This window comes from Gavialis gangeticus, unplaced genomic scaffold, assembly GCF_001723915.1.
Source record: "Gavialis gangeticus isolate Ggan-Ray unplaced genomic scaffold, GavGan_comp1, whole genome shotgun sequence".
NCBI lineage: Eukaryota > Metazoa > Chordata > Crocodylia > Gavialidae > Gavialis > Gavialis gangeticus.
In genome coordinates this window covers 184,973,245-184,995,195 of record NW_017728992.1, presented here as the reverse complement: position 1 = coordinate 184,995,195, position 21,951 = coordinate 184,973,245, and the positions used below count along the sequence as shown (strand labels likewise).

General features: G+C 42.3%; 1 protein-coding gene across 1 annotated transcript in view; it reads left to right on the top strand.

The window, feature by feature from the left end:
* Positions 1–8,525: 8,525 nt before the first annotated feature.
* Positions 8,526–21,951, top strand: part of ANXA13 (annexin A13) — a 17,053-nt gene continuing 3,627 nt past the window's right edge. The window contains exons 1-9 of the mRNA XM_019519534.1: positions 8,526–8,558; positions 9,732–9,807; positions 12,888–12,982; positions 14,937–15,107; positions 16,107–16,140; positions 16,231–16,310; positions 18,834–18,902; positions 19,077–19,178; positions 21,371–21,446. Coding sequence (XP_019375079.1) covers positions 8,526–8,558; positions 9,732–9,807; positions 12,888–12,982; positions 14,937–15,107; positions 16,107–16,140; positions 16,231–16,310; positions 18,834–18,902; positions 19,077–19,178; positions 21,371–21,446 — 736 coding nt within the window. The remainder of the gene's footprint in view (positions 8,559–9,731; positions 9,808–12,887; positions 12,983–14,936; positions 15,108–16,106; positions 16,141–16,230; positions 16,311–18,833; positions 18,903–19,076; positions 19,179–21,370; positions 21,447–21,951) is intronic.

The window sequence follows — 21,951 nt, the reverse complement described above, 5'->3', positions numbered from 1 at the left end:
GTTTGCTGCTCCTGGTGTTTTCTGCAACTGAGAGATTGTCTTCCATCAGTCAGTGTGCATGTTCACTGAACCATAAAGTATTCTCAATATTCACCTTTCCTAGCATTTTGGTGTTCCCCCAGTGGGATGTCATTCAGAGTGATTATGACATCAAATGTTGGTGATGCAAATGGAAAAATAGCTTTTACTTCAACATAGAACTAGATTTATTTTTTTTGTTGGAAACCTAATTCTCACCCTCTAGCAAAACAAGAAGCTGGCCTATTTTTGTAGTTTCTTCTGTTCTTTTCTAACTACAATACAACCCCATAACGTATCTTGTTAATAATAACCCTCCTGCTTTTAACTATCCAAAAAGTAGCAACTGATTTTTTCATTATGCAGGAAACTGATTAACTCAACTACAGGAAACACCCTCTTTTAAGGAGATTTCTTCCTGTTCTGGGGGGAGGGGGTTATCATAATGAGGCTGCACTGTACTTTCAAGTGAATTGACTTAGCTCATGAAACTTGATAGATTTTGGTTGCAAACTTTGCATCCTCTGACCCCCTCTGCAATGTGTTCAGATCAGATCAATAGTCTAACACTGTAGCTTTTGTATTTTCTAGTTCTTTTCTATTTGCACTGGCTTTTCTGCTAGCCGAGTTGCCTTTGCATAGTAAAAACCTTACATGTATGCTTGTACTGATAGATGACAAGTGAATACCCAGAATGACTCACTGATTATTGCGTGCCATTATCAGTTATAGACACATCCGAAAGCCTACAGCAAGTAAATTGTCATTTACAATGTGTTATGGAGACACTTGATGCACTATACAACAGCTCAGTTAAAGAATGTGAGTGTTAGACCACCCAAAATTGAATCTGCCCACCATAATCTATCCAATTTAATTCCAAAAAATCTGTGCCAACCTTGGACAAAGGAGAATCATGAATCTCATGTGTTTTCAGGGTTTTTACCATTCTGTTTCTTGCATTTAATGCAGCTTTGACACTTGAATTCTTGACATTTTTGCTACTCGCAGTCTAGGGTGATCTATCACTTCAGATAGCTAACAAAGAACATAAATATGCTCCAGATAATTCTATTCTTAATTGTTATTGTGGATGGGTCCTAACTGGATTCCTGAAACCAGACTAAAATTCAAAGGTCAACATAACCAATCCAAGCCCCTAAGGACCTGAATGTCCTCCATCCACACTGTAAATATTAATCATCATATAATCAGAACAGACAATCTCCATTTCCTCTTTCCCTCTGGCTCATTTATAATTTAGTATAGAGAATCCTAGAGAGCAGTGTGGAAAAGCAACATGAATAAAGCATAATATTTTCACTGACCTTAGGACAAAGAATAGGAAAGATCTACTGCTGATGAGACAAAGTTGGGAGGTATTGTCAATACCAAGGAGGATTGGAATAACATACAGGAAGAAACTGATGATTTTGAAGGGTGGAATGACAGAAGTGGAATGAAAATCAGTAGTACAAAATACAAAGTCATGTATTCGGTGTCTAATAACATGAACTTTTGTTATATATTTGGAGATTAGAAACAGCAAAGGAGAAGAAATAGCTGGATGTGTAAGTGAATTGTAGTATGACTATGAGCCACTAATGTGATATATCTATGGTAAAGACAAATGCAATCCTAGAATGTATTAAGCAAAAAAAAACCCCCAGAGAGAGGGGGGACTAGTGTATACATTCCTGATCACTCGCATTCAAGAAAACTGCATTACACTGGAACAGGTGCAGAGACAGGAAACATGAATGAACAGGGGAATAGTGGACCTGTTTTATAAGAAAAGACTGAAGGGCTTGGTTTATTTAGCCTAGCAAAGCAAGGGCTAAAACTAGATATTACTGGTCTTTATAAATATAGTATGGGAGTAAACAATAGGGAAGAAAAAAGAGGAAAGCAAATGGGCATAAACTAGGCATGAATACATCTCAACTGGAAATCAGATCAGTTTGGTTTTTTTTACTAATAGAGCGGTGAGGTTCTTGAAATGCTTTCTAGTAAGAGTAGTGGAGGGAGGACCAAAAAGCTTACTGATTTTAGATGGAGCTTGATCACTTCATAAAAGAGATTCATTGGCATGGCTCCTGAGATAACAGGGCCTGGACTCACTGGGAGTGTCTACACATTCATTAATACACAGTAGTAACTGCATACTTAATTTAGTACTTGCTTAATGAAGTGCTAACTAAATGCGCAATAACTACATTTACTGAGCAGTAGCGCCGGCACATGGGGTTTTTTGTGACGTTTACTGCGCAGTAGCCCAATAACACTGTGCAATAGGTTTTGCACGATTTTGGACCGGCACACTACTGCACACTGTTATTAGGCTACTGTGCAGAAAGCATCTTGTGCCCACTAACCCCCAAATTCCCTTTCAGTTCTACGCACCTCTGTCTATCAGAAACCAGAAGTGTCCTCTGACCTTCCAGAAATCTATAGGCTACATTGTAAGGTGACAACAAGGCATTACAGTCCCATCAACATTTTAACAGTACTGGAAGCTATTATCTAATCTAGTGGCGTCTATAAAAAAATCATAAAAGAAACAGTGGCTTAGTGCACGGTTTCTAAATGAGTAACATGAACGAAGCCACAGCTGGTGTCAATGTCTTAGTAGCCTGGACTACCCCATGTTTAGAGAGCTTAGTGAGGGCTGTGGAAGCATCTTATACTTTGTATACTGGGTTGGGGTATCATTCTCCTTATGCTAAGAATACCACCTGATCATATCACTGGGGTAGGCAGCAGTAATACCTTGGGAGCATCACCATGGAAAGGGAGAAGACTGTCTCAGTGTGTGTGTACAAGACTTGTAGCCAGGCACTCGAGAATTTCAGTCCCAGCTTAGGAGCCGACTCATGAGCTGTCCTTGACAGATCACTTACCTCCATTAATCTAATAAACTGTCCGGAAAATGGTGATAATTATATTACCTTTCTTATTACTGTTGGAAGAGTATTCCCAGAATGTATTAGTTAATGATTTACAGTAATCTAAAAATGAAAGGTCAAATTCTACTAAATCAGTACATTCCCATGCCATTGAAACTGGCACATGAAAAACATGCACCTTTTCACCATCATTTGGAAACTTTCAGCTGATCAAGAAATTGTTCTCTTAAAGAATATAACTTTATTCATTTATGTGTTTATGATGCCTATAGATAGGATTGATAAATACATGGGACTCCCTCCCTCTATAACGTTAGGTTTCATATATGAGCTACCAGTTTCCTAGCTACTAATGCAACTCGGCACACTAACTGCAAAACTTGGCCATAAATGGAAAATTCTTCAAGACCTGGATATTACTGATTAGCAGATGAAATTTGTGTTAAAAAATCCTATCCCAAATGTCTGCTGAAAACAAATGACTGTTGTCATAGATTTCATAGACATTACGGCTGGAAAGGATCATGTGCATGGCTCTCCTCTGGACTCTCTCAAGCTTTTGCACATCCTTCTTGAATTGTGGAGCCCAAAACTGGATGCAGTACTCCAGCTGCAGCCTCACCAATGCTGAGTACAGCAGGAGGATGACATCATGGGATTTGCTTGAGAAGCATCTGTGGATGCAAACCAGAATTTTGCTTGCTTTACCAGCTGCAACATCACATTGGTGGCTCATGTTCATCTTGTGGTCAGTCATGACCCCCAAGTCCCTTTCAGCCATGGCGCTAGCAAGTGTAGCACTGCCAAGCCTATAAGCATGCTACGGAGTTTTTTTCCCATGGTGGAGTACCTTGCACTTGTCAGTGTTGAATGCCATCAGGTTTCCATCCACCCATTTTCTGAGCCTGTTGAGATCAGCCTGGATCACCAGCCTACCCTCAGGTGTGGGCGCTTTACCCCAAAGCTTCCTGTCATCAGCGAACTTGGCCAGTCTGCTTCTGACACTAATATCTAAGTCATTAATAAAGATGTTAAAGAGTATAGGCCCAAGGACTGAACCTTGGGAGACCCCACTGATCATGGTACACCACAATGATTTACTTCCGTCAACCACCACTCTCTGGGTCCAACCTTGGAGCCAATTCCCCAGCCATTGGACTGTGATATACCCGAGGCCTCAGCTGGCCAATTTTTCCATGAGAGGATCATGGGACACCAGATCAAAGGCTTTTTAAAAATCAAGATCTATGACGTCAATCTCTTCCCCCTTGTCCAGGTGATATATCACCTGCTCATAAAAGGAGATGAGATTGGTCAGGCAAGTCCTACCCACAACAAACCTGTGCTGGCTATCCCTCACGATATTGCCATCAGCCAGTTTGTCAAGAATGGTCCTTTTGGTAATATTTTCCAAGATCTTCACCAGGATAGAGGTCAGGCTGATAGGCCTGTAGTTCCCCGCATCTACTTTCCGCCCTTTCTTGAAGATAGGCACCACATTGGCCTCCTTCCCATCTTCGGGCACTTCACCTGAGTGCCAGGAGTTCTCGAAGATCCGTGCCAGTGGCTGAGCTACAATGCCTGCCAGCTCCTTAAGTACCCTGTCAATTAAAAAAAATGTAGCTATCTCTTTTCTTGCAGTCACACTAGGACACATTCTTACTTGCCTTGTCCATGGTGTAGAAATGCACACCTCTACAGTACCAGTGAAAAGTGGAAGGAAACCCCAGATCAGGAAGACTGCGTTATATATCCACTGGCCTTTCCCTATGCACAGCTACAAATGACAATGCAAAATACAAAGCAGTGGAGAATTAGCCTACTGGAGTCTATGAGCCATGAACTGCTACCATCATTCCTGAAATCAATTGATTGTATTCTGTCCATAGCTACATACAAGTAAATCCGGAGCAACACTTCTGACATCACATTGTTGGAGTAATTCTTTTGGACTATACATGGATTAGAATCCTGTTTCAATATTTCCTTCCTTTAGCCTCTGAGGAAAAGCCTAAAGCCGCTGGTCTGTCAAATCTGCCAAACTGACATCTTCTTAAGAAGACAAGTGGGATGTATATAATCTTAGTAGAATCTCTTCTTATATAACCAAGTTAGGTAGGTTAGGTTAACTTAGGGTCTCTGCAACTATCAAGCCAGGCTCTGTCTCTTCATCAATGTGTCTTGAGTAGTCATTCACACCTGTACAAAGTGTACCTAAAAGACTGCCATTCTGCCTTGGTATCATTTTGCATCCTCCTTTCCCCCACTTCGCACAGCTATAAAAGACTATGTAAGGTGCAGGACTCTGGGAAATAAGATCCACGATAGATTAGACATTAAAGACTGAAATAGATACCACACTGGGAAAGTTTCACAATGTATCAGATAAACAGGAATTAACTGGAATCTATTATACATTCTGGCAAATATACTTTTCATAATTTAGGCATGGTATTGACAACATTGCCAACAAATCACATGTATTTTGTTAATAATTGTTACGGCTTGCTTTTGCACTTAGACAAAAGCTTATCAAATGTAAGTAAAATGTATTCCTTGTGCCTAAGATTTTAAAGTGGGCAAGATGAGAGATTGAATTTGGATGGCTTGCAGCTGCTGAGAGAGCTGGTACATTTCCCTGATAGCTGTATTCTGCATTCCAGAACCTAAGCATCCTTTGTTGAACTCTCAGCATTATCTCTAGTCCTTCTGATTGCAAAGAAATCCTTTGTAAATATGAACAGCAAAACAAATTTAGTAATGACTGCCTAAGTCCAAAGATATCCTGAAACAATAGCTCTGGCTAATATTTATCTCAATAGGATTTTAATTCTGAGTTAACTGTAAATGACAGTTTAATGTCAGTATTTATTCCATTCACATGTATCAACCTTCCTATAACTGCTTCCCTCTACAGAACATAATGAAAAAACATAAGGAGTAAGTGGTGTGCAGTTTATAAAATACTTTGTGATTCTTCAGAATGAAGATGCCCAAATGTTATGAGTGTGAGATCATCATTATTGATGTTTTATGACACATGAAGGAGAGGTGAATAATAAAGGCAAACTTATTTTAAGATATGTTCTAAAACACTGGGATAAAGTTTGTGTGTAAAACTTGATATCACAGAGTTGGAACAAATCATGAAGCCATTATTCAACACTGTCTAGATCCATGTATCACCTCCCCCACTTTAATATCTGTGCACCTCTATTATCAATGGGAATTTTGTCAGAGGTGGAATGAGTAATGACTGTGCAGTGTGGTCCATTGAGAATTAAGAGATAAATATATAAAATTTTCCAGAAATACAAACACTAACTCTGTGCAAGAATGGGCTTCTATTTGTATCTGAGGACTTCAAGATAACATAGAAATCGTTTCTCTCTTGTTTATTTATGTGAGTTTATAGGTCTGGAACACTTTAATTATGGAAACAGAATATTAATAGTCTATCAAGTTATTAAAAAAGAGGCATCCAGGGTGATGGGAATTATGAACAATCATTCTATGAAAACAACCTTAAAGGCTCAGAGCAGCCTATCTTCCTTACCAGTATAACATCATAGCTCATAGCATCTTTAATACAATCAGTATCCCACAATACTTCATACAAGCAAATACTACAAGGTAGCCTGTGGCATCCTGTACAGAGTACAGTGATATGAAGAGACTATGTGGTGAAAACCAGAAAGCACCTAGTCATGGGGCCAGCTATAAGTCGTGTTGACTACCGAATCTCGTATTTGCTGAGAGTCACTTGAACATGCTGTATGACTCTTCTTGGATCAGCGTGCACATGTGCTTAATGAATAGACTCATTGTGCATGCAGCCTTTGTATCATGGAAAAGAATAGTCAGAATAAGTTTTCATTGTATTGTAAGATCCCATTATTCCATCTATCCCAGCTCATTATTCAGTCTAGTTAGGCTGCTACTGTACAGCCTGATGTTACAAAGAACAAAGGCGAATTCGGTTCCCAGCAGTCACCTGGGGAAAGAAAACTTCACTGCTCTACCCAGGTGGTAAGGAACAAAGAAACCAGATGCTGTTTAATGTTCAAGCACAAGTGTGAGCATTTATGTCTCTAGAACATAATTATATCAAATAATAGCAAACACAAATCTTGACAGTAAAAAGCAGGATACAATCCCAGACATCAGTTCATTTACAGGAATTATCCAAGTTTGCTGCCAGATTTTGATAGAATTTGTTAGAGCAATTTAAATAAAAAATACCAATAGGCAATATTAATCATTCATATGGGTTTATTTTCAGCTTCATTTGAAAATTTAGGCAGATAAACTCCCATAAACTAGCATACTTGGATATCATGTACTATCCAATTATATTGTTTGGAACATATAACCTAACAGTCAAGATTTATTATAATGATACAGCACTGCAAATATTAGCTTATGAAAACAATGAGAGACTAAGGAGATATTACATTGTTATAGGGGGTTAGAGATGTGTATCCTCATAAAAGTAACCTTCTGCTAAAATAATTTCAGTAAAAATAGATGTAACATCACAGCCACAATCATCCCTGTCTACTCACATCTAAAGGAGCTAGGGAACCAAGGAGGCAGCCCATTCATTTCAATGCAGGAGACACTGATCCTAGGACAAGAATGTACATCTAACAAACTGTTGGGCACAACGGGTGAAGAGAGATGCCTGGGCTCCAGTCCCTGTTCTCAGGATTATTACTCTTTGAATCCAGTGACTGTCTAATGTAAAATGTGTCAGTGAAGCAGGGAACAGAACCAGTCTCCCCCATCCCAGTATTAGGCTACAGAGGACACCAGGCTCAATCTTTCCTGCTTTTCTTCCAGCCCTGTGAGTCTTGCACTCTTGGCAGCCCTTGTGTTCTAGCCTCAGTGGGAGAGGTGAGGCCACTGACATGTGTGTTGAGCAGTCACAAAAAGGAAGCGACTTCTCCCTCATCAGCGGTGAACTCCCAGCTGCTCTGGTCTCCCCACTACAGGAGTTGGAGCCACAGCTGGAACAGGGAAGGTATAAGCAGGAGCAGAGGATCAGGCATCCCTAGCTTCATTCCAGCAGCCCCCTTAGGCAGTGCCTCGGGCTTGTGCCCTGCTCACCCACCACTCGTTATGCTTCTGGTACTAATAGCAAGGTAGCAGCAGCAGCTCAGAGTTCACCTGAGTATTTATTCAGGATCAGGGTCAACACTTTGGATGTGCCTCTGCAAATAGGGAAGCCCCAGGTTTCCTTGCTTGCAGATGGGTGTGGGGGATTCCAACTCAGGGCATACCTCTGCAAACAGGAAAACCAAGGCAGGCGCTCCCAAGGTTTCAGGGGCACATGCTGGGAATTCCCCTGCAGGGGCATACCCTTCCCCCACAGGGAAGTTCCAGGGGTATGCAGGATTGGGCCCAGGAGCACCTGTCTGGGGTGGCTGGAGAGTGCAGGTAGCTCTAGGCTGCCCGCTCTCTCTTGCCTTAAAACAAACAGGCATCTACCACAAAACAGCAGCACAAATTAATACTACCTTTTGTCATCACCAAGAATTTGGGCATTTGTGGCAGAACAAATGGCATGAACATCTGTTTGCTTTCACTTTATGCCGCCATATGACTTTCTGCAGCCTGAGCTGGCTAGTATGGGTATGTCTAGACAAGCTTCTGGCATACCTTGGACTGTAGTGTAAATATGCCCAGAAGCATGGATATATCTAAAGGCTAAAGCTGTAAACCTTTTCTCATTTAAGAATGCTTTACTTCAGGGGCAGGCAATTATTTTGGGCGGAGGGCCACTTACTGAGTTTTGGCAAGCCATCGAGGGCTGCATCACAGGCAGCCAGGGGCAGATAAATATTAATTTTCTAAATTTTTTAGGGGTCCTGCGGGCCAGATGGGATGGCCTGGCGGGCTGCATTTTGCCCACCCCTGCTTTACTTACTAGACCAGTTCCAGTGAGATCCATAGAATTATTGCCATGAAAACGAACTATCTGTAGAAATAACCATTGCAGGACTAAGCCTCCGTGGTTTGACTTTAGTGGATCTGAGTTCAGGTTATCCACAAAAGCATGGATGTTTAAATAGGTGCATTTATTTTTCATTTTATCATGGGCTGGATTAGGGCCGTCATACATTTAAGCAGTTGGGGCCCACCTGGGCCACACAAGCAGGGGACACACACTGCACAGGCAACAACAGCGTGAGCCTCAGGCAGACCCCCAACATTGCCTCCATGCAGCATGTACAGGTAGCCCCACTCTTCACCGCTACACTGCATGCACAGGCAGACCATCCCCCCCGCCCCCAGCCAGCCTGCTGCACTGCGCTGTGGGCTTCTGCAGAACCAATGGCTCCACCTTGCCATGGCACCTTCTGGGGCTGGTGCAGGAAGCAAAAGCCAAAAGGAGCTAAGTGAAGCCCAGAGACTCCAACTGCTGTTGCAGCCAGAGTAGTGGGGGAAGTGGTGGCTGGGAAGGATCTCAGGGTCCACCAGTTGGACAACCCTAGGCTAGATCCTCAAGACCTCACTCAGAGCTAGTGTGTACACTGGTGATCACTTTTTTCATGCTATAAATAATCTCATTAATTGGAAGGAACCATTTGTGCAAGGGTTTACTGGTAAGATCTGTATACTCTAGCCCTCAGTTTTTACCTGATTGAGTCAATAGGAGTTCTGTGTAGGTAAGGAGTGAGTCAAAACATTGTGAATAAATATCAGATGGCCATCAAACCCACTCTGGCCCACATTCCATGTAATACAATTCAGACAGCTCACTGCTGAATTATTTTCCACTTACTGTTGTCTCTGCTTTTCTAGTCAACCACACGACACCATCACAGTTTTGATGCAGAACGGGATGCCAAGAAACTACACAAAGCTTGCAAAGGGATGGGTAAGAATGCTCTTGTTTTTAATATAAAGGACAAAACCCCATGAGCCCAAGTACAAGCTTGGAACAAAACAGCTGGCTTGATCTGTCCAGAGTTAATGTTTCAGCTTTCTATGAACCCTAAAGTTCACATACCCTACCCTCTGTGTATACATGAATTTAGATACTCACACAGCATCATATAGATACAATATAAAACATTTTATAAGCATTTAATATGCAGTATTAATATGCCCCCTTAGGATGTATACTAGCTGTTCATTTAATATCTATACATAGTTAGTCCACATCAGGTTCCTGTCTGACCCAATGATGAAGAAGGAAATCACCACCCAATCAAGACAAATGTTCCTCCCCCAGTACTTTGTCCTCCTTACAGGGCCAATCCAAGGAAGTCCTTAGCACTTCCCCTAAGCTTCTGACCACCTCTAGCTTCCACTAAAGTCATCAGACAGAGAAGCCAGTTGGCATCTCACAGAGTTGGGCTTTAAATCAATCCCTGGTATGTTAAGTGTGGCTTTCACCCAGGGGGTAAGGTGAAGCTGGCATTTTTTACTACAATAGACTCATCAAGTTGCCAATCCTGATAACAGAAGTAGCAGACTGGCTGATCAGGGCAAGCTAAGGGAGCTGGAAATAATTCTGCTGCAGTGCTGGCATAAGGGGTAGGCTACACTGGCAGCCATCTAGGACACCTGAATTTGAGGGACACGTCTTCCTTACCCAATCCTCCAACCAAGACAGCCACACAGAGGACATGCCTCCACACCAGCTGGGTGCAGTGACAAAGCACCACCGTGTCTAACAATGCATCTGACCTACTCTTAGGCTTTTAACCAGGAACTATTAAACCTAATCCCATATCCTTGTTCTTTGCTGACTATCTGGACAGCATCCATGTGCAGATGGGAATGAGTCAAATGCTTCTAAATACAGATATTTTATTTATTTTTGTTGTTATCATCTGTTTATTGTATCTATAGGACCCAGAAGCCCTGTTCAGGACTAGGTTCCCACAGCACTATGTACTATTTAGGCACAAAAGATAAAGGCAGTCCCTGCCTCAAAGAGCTCACAGGCTGTGTTTTAAGAAAAGAGATCACTGGTGGATACAGACAGAGGAGGCACAAGGAAACAATAAGTCACTGCTGGCTGGCACAAGGCAGCGAGCTCAGTTCACCTGACACATGATCCCTTCGGTGCCTCACCGACATTTCACCAGTGTCTCCATCTCATTGACTTATGTGCCCTTTACAAATACATTAAACATTTTCCCCTCCAGCTCAAGTTAACGATGACTCATGCAATTGGGTGCAATTATACAATGCGCTGGAGCACATGATTAAAATGATCTCTCTCTTGTGATGTCATTAAAGCTTGCATCCCAGATCATTAGCCTGCTGGCTGGAGTGCCACAAACACTGGCTAATGGATGTGAGCATCTTTGTTTAGCACAAACATCTGCACACAGAGCACAGACAGGGAACCATGCAGGATGGGGTAACTATTTAGTGAGTTGCCTTTGTGCTGTTTATTGCAGACCTCGAGTTTTCTTTCAATTAGGGAAGGAGAATTAAAAGCACTTGAAAGGGGTGAGACAATCATTTTTCCTAGTGGCTAAATCTTTTAAGGTCAGTCTTGTTATCAAGCTGTTCCTGAGAGATCCACTCACCATTGCTCCAAGGCAATGTCACTGGTATAGGCAAAGCTTTCTGTTAGGTAGGCTGGACATCGATGGTACTCTGACTGTATTAGCAACGTGTAGGATCATAGCGGCAGATAGGAAACGTAAGTAAAAATGACAGATCCTCAGATGCTGCCTCCCCACCCTGTCACAGCTCTTCCTTTCTGTGTCAAAACATTATTGGCTCTTTTCTTGCCATTGTAACTCTCTCCCCTCGCTCCTCTCTTTGTATCTGCCTTGCATTTGCCTTTCTCCATTTCTCACCCAGCCTTGGTGTGTTGATGATAGTATCCATGCTCACAACCCTCTGGCTCTGACATTGTGAGCCAGGTGTATGGCATATGGCACTGAGGGAACTCAGCTACCTACAGAGTTAGTGGGCTGCTACATGGAGGTTTTGAGGATCTAAATTCTGGATTCAGGTTCTTGAACTGACAGTCAGGCACTTAAATCCTTTTGTAGGTCTAGCTGTAAAAGAGCAAAGATTGACACTGCTGTAGGCTTGATCCCACTTTCACTGAAGTCAATGAGCTTTTTGCCACTGACTTAAAAAGGTTAACTTCTCACAGGCTATGCTGGGCTGGATCAGACCACTGGTATAATGATAACTAGATTCCAGCAGCGATCAATAACTGGTCCTTCCAAGTAGGCTAATTTCCAAACACAACAGTTAATACACCCAGCTACATCTTCAGTGCCTTACCGGGTAAAATTCCTTCCTTATTCTTGAAGGGTTAATCATAGAAAAGTAGGGCTGGAAGAGACCTCTGGAAGTCATCTAGTCCAACCCCTCACCTAAGGCAGTCCAACCCCTGTCCAAGCCATCCATACAACTTGTTGTCTAACCTGTTACTAAGACTGCACAGTCAGGCTTGTCATATAGACACACAACATAGCACTCTAACCTGCCAGAGGAAAGCAGGCAGCCAGTGGCAGCCCGTGTCCTGCTACTGCAAGGGTTGTTTTACCCTGAAACGTGAGATCTGTGCCCAGGAGCGTAACTGAGACAGACAGCATCTACCTTTGGGGGGGACCATGCAAAAGCAGCTGCTGCCGCCCTAGCAATTGACCCGGCTGCTGGAATCAGCGCAGCAGGAGCCAGCACTGACCCATGCTGCCCTTCTATGCCTTTGTCTGCACCTCTTAATAATAGTTGAGCTTTAAATAGCATTGGCACTTTCACTTCATGTTCTGAACACTGGACGTGGCTGTAAAATAAAAGTAATTGTTGTAACTGTTAGGCACTAGAAGAAGCTATTGTCAACATGAGCAGAATTTCCAAAGTAAATGTTCTTCTAATTAGAAGAGATGGCGCTTGGCCTTCTTTTCTTCCCTCTGCAGGAATGAAATCTGAGAGATTTCTTTGTTTGCATTAACTTTTTTTTCTTTTTCTTTTTAGGAACAGATGAAAAGACAATTATTGAAATTCTGTCCAGTCGATCATCAGAGCAAAGGCAACAAGTGAAAGAGAAGTACAAAACCATGTATAGCAAGGTATTTCACAGTCAGTCATGGGCCACCTAGCCTAGAAGGTACATGGGGCTAGCATAGGTAAGACCCACCATCTCCTGTAGCCAATGGGACAGAAAGGAGTGATATGGATAGTATTGCTATCCATTTGCCTTTGACCCTTCAGTCCAACTAATCAGATAACTATTTACAACTGGGCTATTTAGGAACAACCTTCAGCTGTTCTTGGGGAGGCTCAAGCCCACACTTCAAGGGTCTCAGTTGCTGCTGCCATGGCTCATTTTGAACCCGGTGCTCTGGGTTCAGAAATGTGCCTCTACATTTCTCCCCTTTGGATGATTCTATATATATAGCAACTCATCGAGGTACAGAATTAAGGAGTTAATTTATGACCCTGTAATCATTTCAAATTAATCATCTTGGGCCTCATAGACTGCTTGGTTAATGGAAATTGGCCTTTACCAATTTAAAACATTTTATCTAAAATTCAGCAGAGCCTGAATGCATGAAACAGAGAGTAAAAAATGCACTGAAAGTAGGAATGGAAATTCCCTTCAGAAATCCCTTTGAGAGCAATGCAGAGTCAGAGAGACTTCTTTGATCTCATTTATGCCAGTTTTACCCAGGTGTAATTGTATTAACTTAAATTGATGGACTTCTGATTTACATCAGTGCAAAATCTGGATTCCAAATACAGTTCAAAATGTCAGAATTTTGTTTTGGTACTTGGGTGCTGAAGGGAAGGACTAGCTGCCTGAGGAATTTAGAGATGAGAAAGATACTTTAGGGACACACTACTCTCGAAACACTACTTTGGGGAAAGGACTGAATTCTGCTAGCCTTAAATTAGTGGTCAGTTAAGGTCCACCTGCAGATCAAGTCATTAATCAATCAGGAAGGGTGGGAGCACTGGGCCCCAAAATCCACCTACAGGTCAAAGCTGAATGCAGTAAAAATTTAGCCAGGACAAAATTTTCTTAAGGACAAGAAAAAATGTTCCATAGTGCATATTTAAAGCATTTTCCATGGATTCTGAAATTATCAGATCATGACACATCACAGTTATGACAACATAGACTTCGGAAATTCATAACCAACCCAACATTTGGGGTGTTTGTCACTTTTGGGAGACATCAAACTTGCCGGTACAGCATGAGTCTCTCGAGAGACTGTAGCAAGCAGTTTCAGCTCAAGCCACGGAGCTGTACATCTCAGTTCTGCTTTCACTTAACAGCACTTTTACACTGATGTGAGTCTTTTGACTTCAGTAACATGACTGTTGATGTACATTGCTGAAAGTGAAAGGGGATTCAAGCCCCATAGATTTAAAAGTACATTTCTTTTTTCTTTGGTCTGAATTTGTGAAAGACTTCCTATAGCACAGGAATCAGTCATTGTCAAATCACTTAAAACAGATCACTAAAGACAACAATAAACATTACTTTTCATTTACCAAAGATCTAAACTTTATAAATAACATTTTCCAGAGATTTTTAAAGTTATGAATCAACAAGAGCTAATCAGAAATTTTCCAGATTAAATATTTTTCCATCAGCATATGCTGATTTCTCCAAATAAATCATTCTCCATTCCTAGAAACACATTTATTTTGCTAAAATTTGATTCTAATAAAAAAATTTTAAAGTATTTTGATAGAAACAAAACATTGTATTTTGGCCTTTTCAGAGCAAAATCATTCAGTTCTTCTGCATCAAAATGATTTTTTCCTTTCACTTTTTGACTATTTTATATTGCATAATATAAAACATGTCAAATTTGAAATGGAATGATTTGTTGTCTTTAAATAAATCATTTCAATCAACCCAAAGAATGATTTGAAGGGATTTAGTTTTGCAAGATTTTTTTTAACGGTTTTGCTCCATTTCAGAAGAGAACATCCTTTGTGAAATTTCGTGCAGAAGCAAAAATGCAGATCCCCCCCCAGCTCTGGAACTAACCCTTCTGGCTCTGCTCTTAGGATTTGGAAGAGGTGCTGAAAGGAGAACTCAGTGGGAATTTTGAAAAGACTGCATTGGCTCTGTTAGGTCCTCCTTGTGAATACGAAGCCCGAGAGCTTCAGAAAGCAATGAAAGGTGGCGGCACTGATGAGTCACTACTGATCGAGATTCTCTGCACAAGGACCAATCAGGTTGGTGAATTTCCCACCACTGTTATATGTCAGCTCAAGCACACCAGTTTGTGCCCATCACCATCACCCTCTAGAGGATGATATGGCATACCTGAAAAGCATAGGGGGTGCATTTCTTGCTAGTGGCTGGAGCCCAACGGAGTCTGTCATACACATGTCACCAACATTGTTCTTAAGGAAATGGCACCAAATACAATGTAGTTAGATAAAGAATATTGCATTGAGTCCCATCAGTGCAAAAGTAGTGTTCCTTCACTATCTTCATTATCTTCTAATGCAGACATAGTAATCTGTGGCGCATGTGCCACAAGTAGCATGGGCAGCAGCACATGGTGGGACAGGCAGCACACAGGGCAGGAAATAGTGTGTGTGGCAGATAGGGAAGGAAATAGAGAGCAACACAGCATGCGGGGTAGGAAATGCAGAGCAAGGAACAGAAAGCAGAGACAGAGGAAGAGGATAAACGAGACAACCAGGGGAGGGGGCTAATTTGTGGCACATCTGCCAAGAAAGTTGGCACCTACTGTTCTAACACATACCTCCTTCAGGTAAGAGTGGGAGTGAGTCGCCTGATGGAGACATCCGACATTAAAATACACAGAAGCATTTATGCTGAAGGAATCCCCTGCTTAAGGCAACAGTAAGAATCCTAGGCATCATTCGGAGCAGCTGAAAGGTCCAGTTCAGGAACATGACCCTCCTTAGAACAGCAGTTCCGCATATGTATAAACCCCACTGAAATCAAAAAGACTTATACATATGGATAATGCTGAGCAGGTGTTTAAGTGCTATCCTGAATAAGGCTGGATTTAAACATGCTCTTAGGGGATTTTCTAAATCAGAACTGAATCAGAGTGAGGGCCTGGCCCACTGTGTGATCCCTATTCAATATCCTTATTTTATCTGGGCTCTAATCTCATCATTGAAGCATCTAAAACCCCAAGCAATATGGACATATTACTGACCTTTTTTGTTTGTTTGTTTGCTTGCTTATCCCAGCAAATTGAAGCGATAAAGAAGGCTTACAAAAAGCGTAAGTGATATTTATGTTTAAAATACTCTTTAAAGACAATCTATCAGCCTTTATCCGTACATGAAATCTTACAGGCTTCTTTCTTAATAGTCTTTGAGCAGGACCTAGAGTCTGATGTTAAAAGTGACACAAGTGGCTCACTAAGGACAATACTGGTTTCTGTGCTACAGGTATGGGTTAGACTATTTCTATTACATGCCAAACCCCAAAACAATGTTTTCTTTGGTGTATATATTATAAAAATATAAACATGTAGTTTGTACATAGGTTTCTTGCATTAAAATCCACAAAACATCGAAGCCTATGGTCTTCAAACATCATCTAGCATCATAACTAAATGGGTACTGGAAAAATACAAAGTTAATCTACAAGTCCTAATACACTGAAGATACTGTATTTATCATTATTAATTGTATCATCATTTGGGTTATTGTAATGCCTAGAATGCTGAACTAATTTCAGGTGTTTAAAACACTGTAAAAAAAGTCCCAGCCTAAATGAGCTTATAATTTATTTTAGAGTTATGACACAGAAAAAAAAAAAGAATTAACGTGTCTGTGAGAGCTACTTGGATGGGGAAAGGTGCAGTACATGGGAAGGGGAATGGATCAAACAAAAGAATAGTCATAGATTTGGTGTTGATATTTTTACTAAGAATTGTAGTACAGGCTTCAGGTAACACTAACAACGCAAGTGTTAGGGAGCAGTACTGATGCACTTCTAATAACCAGGAACAAGAGGGGCACATTAATGACACCAAGGGACAGCCAACTCCACAGTGGCGGTACTTTACCAGAAGTACTGGAAATCTTTCTTTAAACCAGCAGTGGTAACCGACATTCCTCCAGGCTCCCTAGGAGGTCTCACACCTAGCACAAGGATGGTTTATGTCCTAGAGCAGTGCCCCTCACTCCCAACCTGCTGCCCCTGCCCCCAGGCCCTAGCCCCCAGTGCGTGGGCCAGGAGGGGCCCAAGCAGCCCCTTGCAGGCTGGAACTCTGCCAGCCTGCAAGGGAAAAGCCATGGTTTCCCATGTTTTTCTCCTTTAAAAAAGAATCCATTTTTAATGTTTGTTGATCCATTTTTAAAGTTTTTTCACGACCCTTTCATATATTCTTGTGATCCAATTTTGGGTCGCGACCCACTGGTTGAGCAATGCTGTTCTAGAGAGTGATGGATGACTTGGGAGGTTTTCCCTACATAGCACTCATAGCAGGCTCTAGCCCCCCAAGGATGGCCATGGTGCCCTCTGGTGACCAAGTTTTCCCTGCCTCACCTTGGATCTTCAGAGTACCCTCCCTTGTTCATCTCGCTTGCCACCCCTTGATGGATATTCTCATCCTTTAGGGAGGCTGCTCCAGGGCCCCAAAGTAACCCTCAGTCCACTTCTTTCTCCACTTGAGTCCCACACCAGAATTGCCCTCAAGCATCACCTTAAGGGTGTTAATCATGGCCTCTGGCTTTCCCCATAGCCACACACATGCCTCCTGGGTATTACTCTTGATCCCAGTACAGCCTATATAGGATTCAGTCCTCTTGGCCTTAACCTCTGCTTGCTTTAGCTGCAGACTTCTAGCCTAGGCTGACTTGCTCTAGCTCAGCTTCTGAGCCTCAGTCTCTTCTCTCTTGTGCCTCTCTCTCGGGGCACAGGCTCTGGCCCTCTCGGCTCTAGCCTTCCCCCTGCCTCTCACTTGCAAGGTTCAGGCTCTGGCCCTCTTGGCTGCATGCTGTCTTGCTCCCGCTCTTTCTCACCCCTTTACAGGGCTTGAAACCCCAAGTGCCCCAGGCACCTAGTAGATGGCCTCCAATCTGCCCCTACATCCACAGCTTGATCCTCCAATTTAAAAATAGAACAGAAATGCAAGCAACCACTTCTAACACAAGCACTCAAAGCCCCTGCTTCTGGGTCACCGTACACTGCAAAAGCCATCTCCCCACTAACTGGCCCCCTTAGCCCCTGGGATTACCTGGCCCAGGCTGCAGCTTCCGCTCTCTGCCAGCCAGAGCTGGCAGGAGAGATCAGGGCTGCATTGCCCGTCTGCCTCAGGAACCTGCATTTCTATTCCCTGGACTCCTCCTTTTCCAGTCAGGTGTTCCTCTGGTGGGCCACAGGTGCATCCTCCCAGGTTACTGCACAGCTTCCTGCTGTTCCTGCAGCTAGGCTACAGTGCTCCTTTGCTGCCTTCCCCTGCTCTGCCCTACTGTCTTATTGCTGGGCAGCGAGCCATGCAGTAAGCGCTTGCAGCCTATAGATCCCTAGCTGCCCACTCTTCTGCAGCTAGCCTATGTTCAGCTGCCTGGGGACATGTCTGCTGCAGTCTCTTTCTTAAAGTCGCAGGAGCTTCTGGTTCCCTGATACACACTGCATAACTCTAAGTGAATTATAGGATCTTTACACCTGTTCCTGAGGCAACAGGTTTAGCACTGGTTTTGTAGGAGACAAGATATGGGTCCTAATTAATGTGTCCCCAGTACAGCAAAAGCTATGGGGCTAGATTCTGTCTGGGTTTACATCGATGCTTAACACTGAAGTCAATAGAACTAGAAAGCCTGGTAAATGGAAGGGGATTCAGGTGGTATGGACAATGGTCAGTAGATGGCAGCAAAAATACTGCTATGAATCAGCCTGCAAGCAGCTATTCTGTTACCAGGGATCAGCATTTCCTCTTTGTAACCTACTCTCACTTTTTACAGGCTGACAGAGATGAAAAGGAGAACATCAATGCAGAGCTCGCTGAGCAAGATGCTAAAAATCTATATGAAGTAAGTACAAGAATGGAGAAATACCCAACTGTCAGAGGTCACCTTTTTCCATGGTGTTGCTAAGGCATTACACCAAGGCAATGTTAGGGTGACAACCGAATTGGAGTTGTTGTGTTCAGTGATACATTTTTAAATAATACTGCCACATGTTAGTACTACCATTCAATCTTTCAGGCAGGGGAAGGCCGCTGGGGGACAGAGGAACTGGCTTTCAATGTTATTTTAGCGAAGAGAAATGTCAAGCAACTGAGAGCTACCTTTCAGGCCTATGAAAAGGTAAGCTCTTTTGTTCTTTGATATGTATTATAGAGTTTGGAGCCGAGAAGTAGCTTGCTGGAACAAATTACATTTGGAGCATACAAGCCTTTATCTGTCATTTAAAACACTGGTTGCAAATATCTAGTAACATATGTATATGCAACATCCTCAACTGATGTAATGGATGTTGCTCCATTGACTTTCAGTGACCTGCCCCATAAGCTCCAGGAAAGTAAGTTTGAAGGTCGTTCTGTCCTTCTCACAACTCTGGGAATGAAAGGGAGGGTGACCTTTCCCCAGTCTCATAGCAATGTCACGAGAGACACCTGCCAAGGGATGGTTTTCCCTCCTTCTCTCCTAACCTGAAGCAGAACCTTGGTAAGTGGAAACCTACCTCTCATCCTGATCCTTCAGCCTCCATAAAAGAGAGTTCAGAAGAGAAGGTCTCTCACCTGCTGGCTCTTGCTCTTCTCCAGTATAAGAAAATTGACCTCTTTTCCTTAAGTCTTGTTTGGAATTGGTAAGATGGCTTGCTTCGGGTAACTAGGTGGAAGGAAGCACACCAATAGAAACATTTTCTCTCAGAATATATGTTTGTTAGAGGAGGGATGTGAATGAAACCCTCATCAGCACATGGCCCTGAATATTGAGAATGTTTTGATTTAAACGTTGCAAGTTAATCCCATCTGTAGCTGCCACTGAGACCATAGCAGCTCTGTTCTTGCTACTGCAATGCAGAGCCAAAACATCAGAACTGTAAGGAGCATTGGTTTTATATGGTCCAAATGAATTTCAGGCTTGTCTAGACAAAGTTCATTGGTCTTTACAAAGCACTCACAACTGAATGCCTTTTACCCTATCAATTAGATGCATTAGACAAGGGAAATGTCCCCCTAGAGAAGTAGTAGGTACTCCATCATTTGGAGTATTTAGGATCTTGTTGATTTAAATTCCTAAAAAAAAGTAGAAGTGTCAATGTGTTTGAAGGCCTGAACATAAATAAGGCAGAGAACTTGTATTTATTCCCTAAACTTATTCTATGTTCAGCACATAATTAGAACCACAGACTCTGCAGATGGAAAAAAACACTGGTAAGAAAAGAAGTTGGAAATATATTCACAATATTCTCCAAACTTTGGTTTGTGGATGGAGAAAAAAGAAACCCTGAGCCATTTATTTGACACACTTTCCTTATGATGGCTCCATCTCCAGGGGTTCAGATAAATGAGCCTCCTATCCAAAATACCCTGGCTTTGGGATTTAACAAAAGCCAGACAGATCAGATTTCCAAAACCAACCCATCCACATCCTGCCCAACTGTATTTGAAATAGCAGTGGGCCAAGGCTACAACCATGTGTCCAAACGCTAATCCTGAGCTGTCTATTGGTGGTGTTCAGATAAATAAGGCCATATCCAAATCAAGCCCCATTTTTTGCAAATTTAAACCTAAAAACACTGCCAAGTTTTGCCCATCTCCAGCATCTGTAGATAGTGCAGAGCAGGGGAATACTGAGATTCCAACAAGCAAAGCAGAGCCTGGGGAAATTATCTCCTTTTTTTGCAAAGAGAATATTTTCTTTAATTCAGAAAAGTGAGTATGGCTTATATTTTAAGGTGTTAGGCTCTTCTTCCCCTTCCCTCCTTCCTTTGGACAGCGCCCTCCCTACAGCATGATACAAAACCTGAGCAGAACTCAAAACTGTGTGGACCCAAAAAGCAAAGGTTACAAAACTTCTTGTGCCTGATAAAGCACCATAGCCCAAAATGTACCTGGACAGTCTGGGAACCATCTAAATCCTTGGCTAGAGCTAGGGAAAGCTCAAACAATCTCTCTTGGTTGTCAGTCTCCCCAAGAAGAAAGCTATCAGATGATTCATTGTTAGACTTATTGGATACCAGCACTGTTTCATCATACATGAGAGATTCTGTGCCACCTGATGAAAAATCAGCACACTGATGTGGTGGAGCTATGAACATGTATACCAGCTAAGGATCCAATCCTCTGAGACAGCTTGAGCCATTTGCCCTTCTGTGAGAATTAAAGGAGAGTTGTATCCTGAAAGCCGTGAAAAGGACCATTCTCACCTAAGTCATTTTTTTGGTATGTGAAGTGCCATCTGCCCAGAAATTCAGTGCTGGTTCTTTGCTAGTCGGATAACCCTGCACAACCATTAACTCTCCTGATGAATTTGTTTCATTGTTTCTTTAGCTGCATGGGAAAGATATTGAAGAAGTCATTAAAAGTGAAACATCTGGAAATCTAGAGAAGGCCTATCTCACACTTGGTAAGACAGAAAAAAAAAAATCAAAAGATTTTTTTTCTCTAGTTTTCATCCTCATTTGACCTTACCATTGGTCCTATATACAAACATGGTGGCATCTGTTTAGTTAGCACTAGATTGAAATCTCTGAGGGACACAGGAATTGGCTTTCAATACTGACTTGGACTGCATGGTTGTAAAGAGAGCAAGAAACTCCACTAAGGCTCTACATAGGCTTCCCAGACCTGAATCTAAAAAAAAGAGTAGTGATAGTGATGGTCTCTGGCTCAGCAGTTGATGGGCAACAAGAAGAATTCATAGATTCATAGATTAAGGGTCAGAAGGGACCTAGTAGATCTTCTAGCCCGACCCCCCGCCAGGACGGGAGAACAACAAAAAACCCCAAAAAGAGAAACGGGACTCAAATGAGTCCAGCCAGGTAGGCATCCAGCCTCTTCTTAAAGACCCCCAGGGTAGGGGCCAGCACCACTTCCCTTGGAAGTTGGTTCCAGCTCCTAGCCGCCCTAAC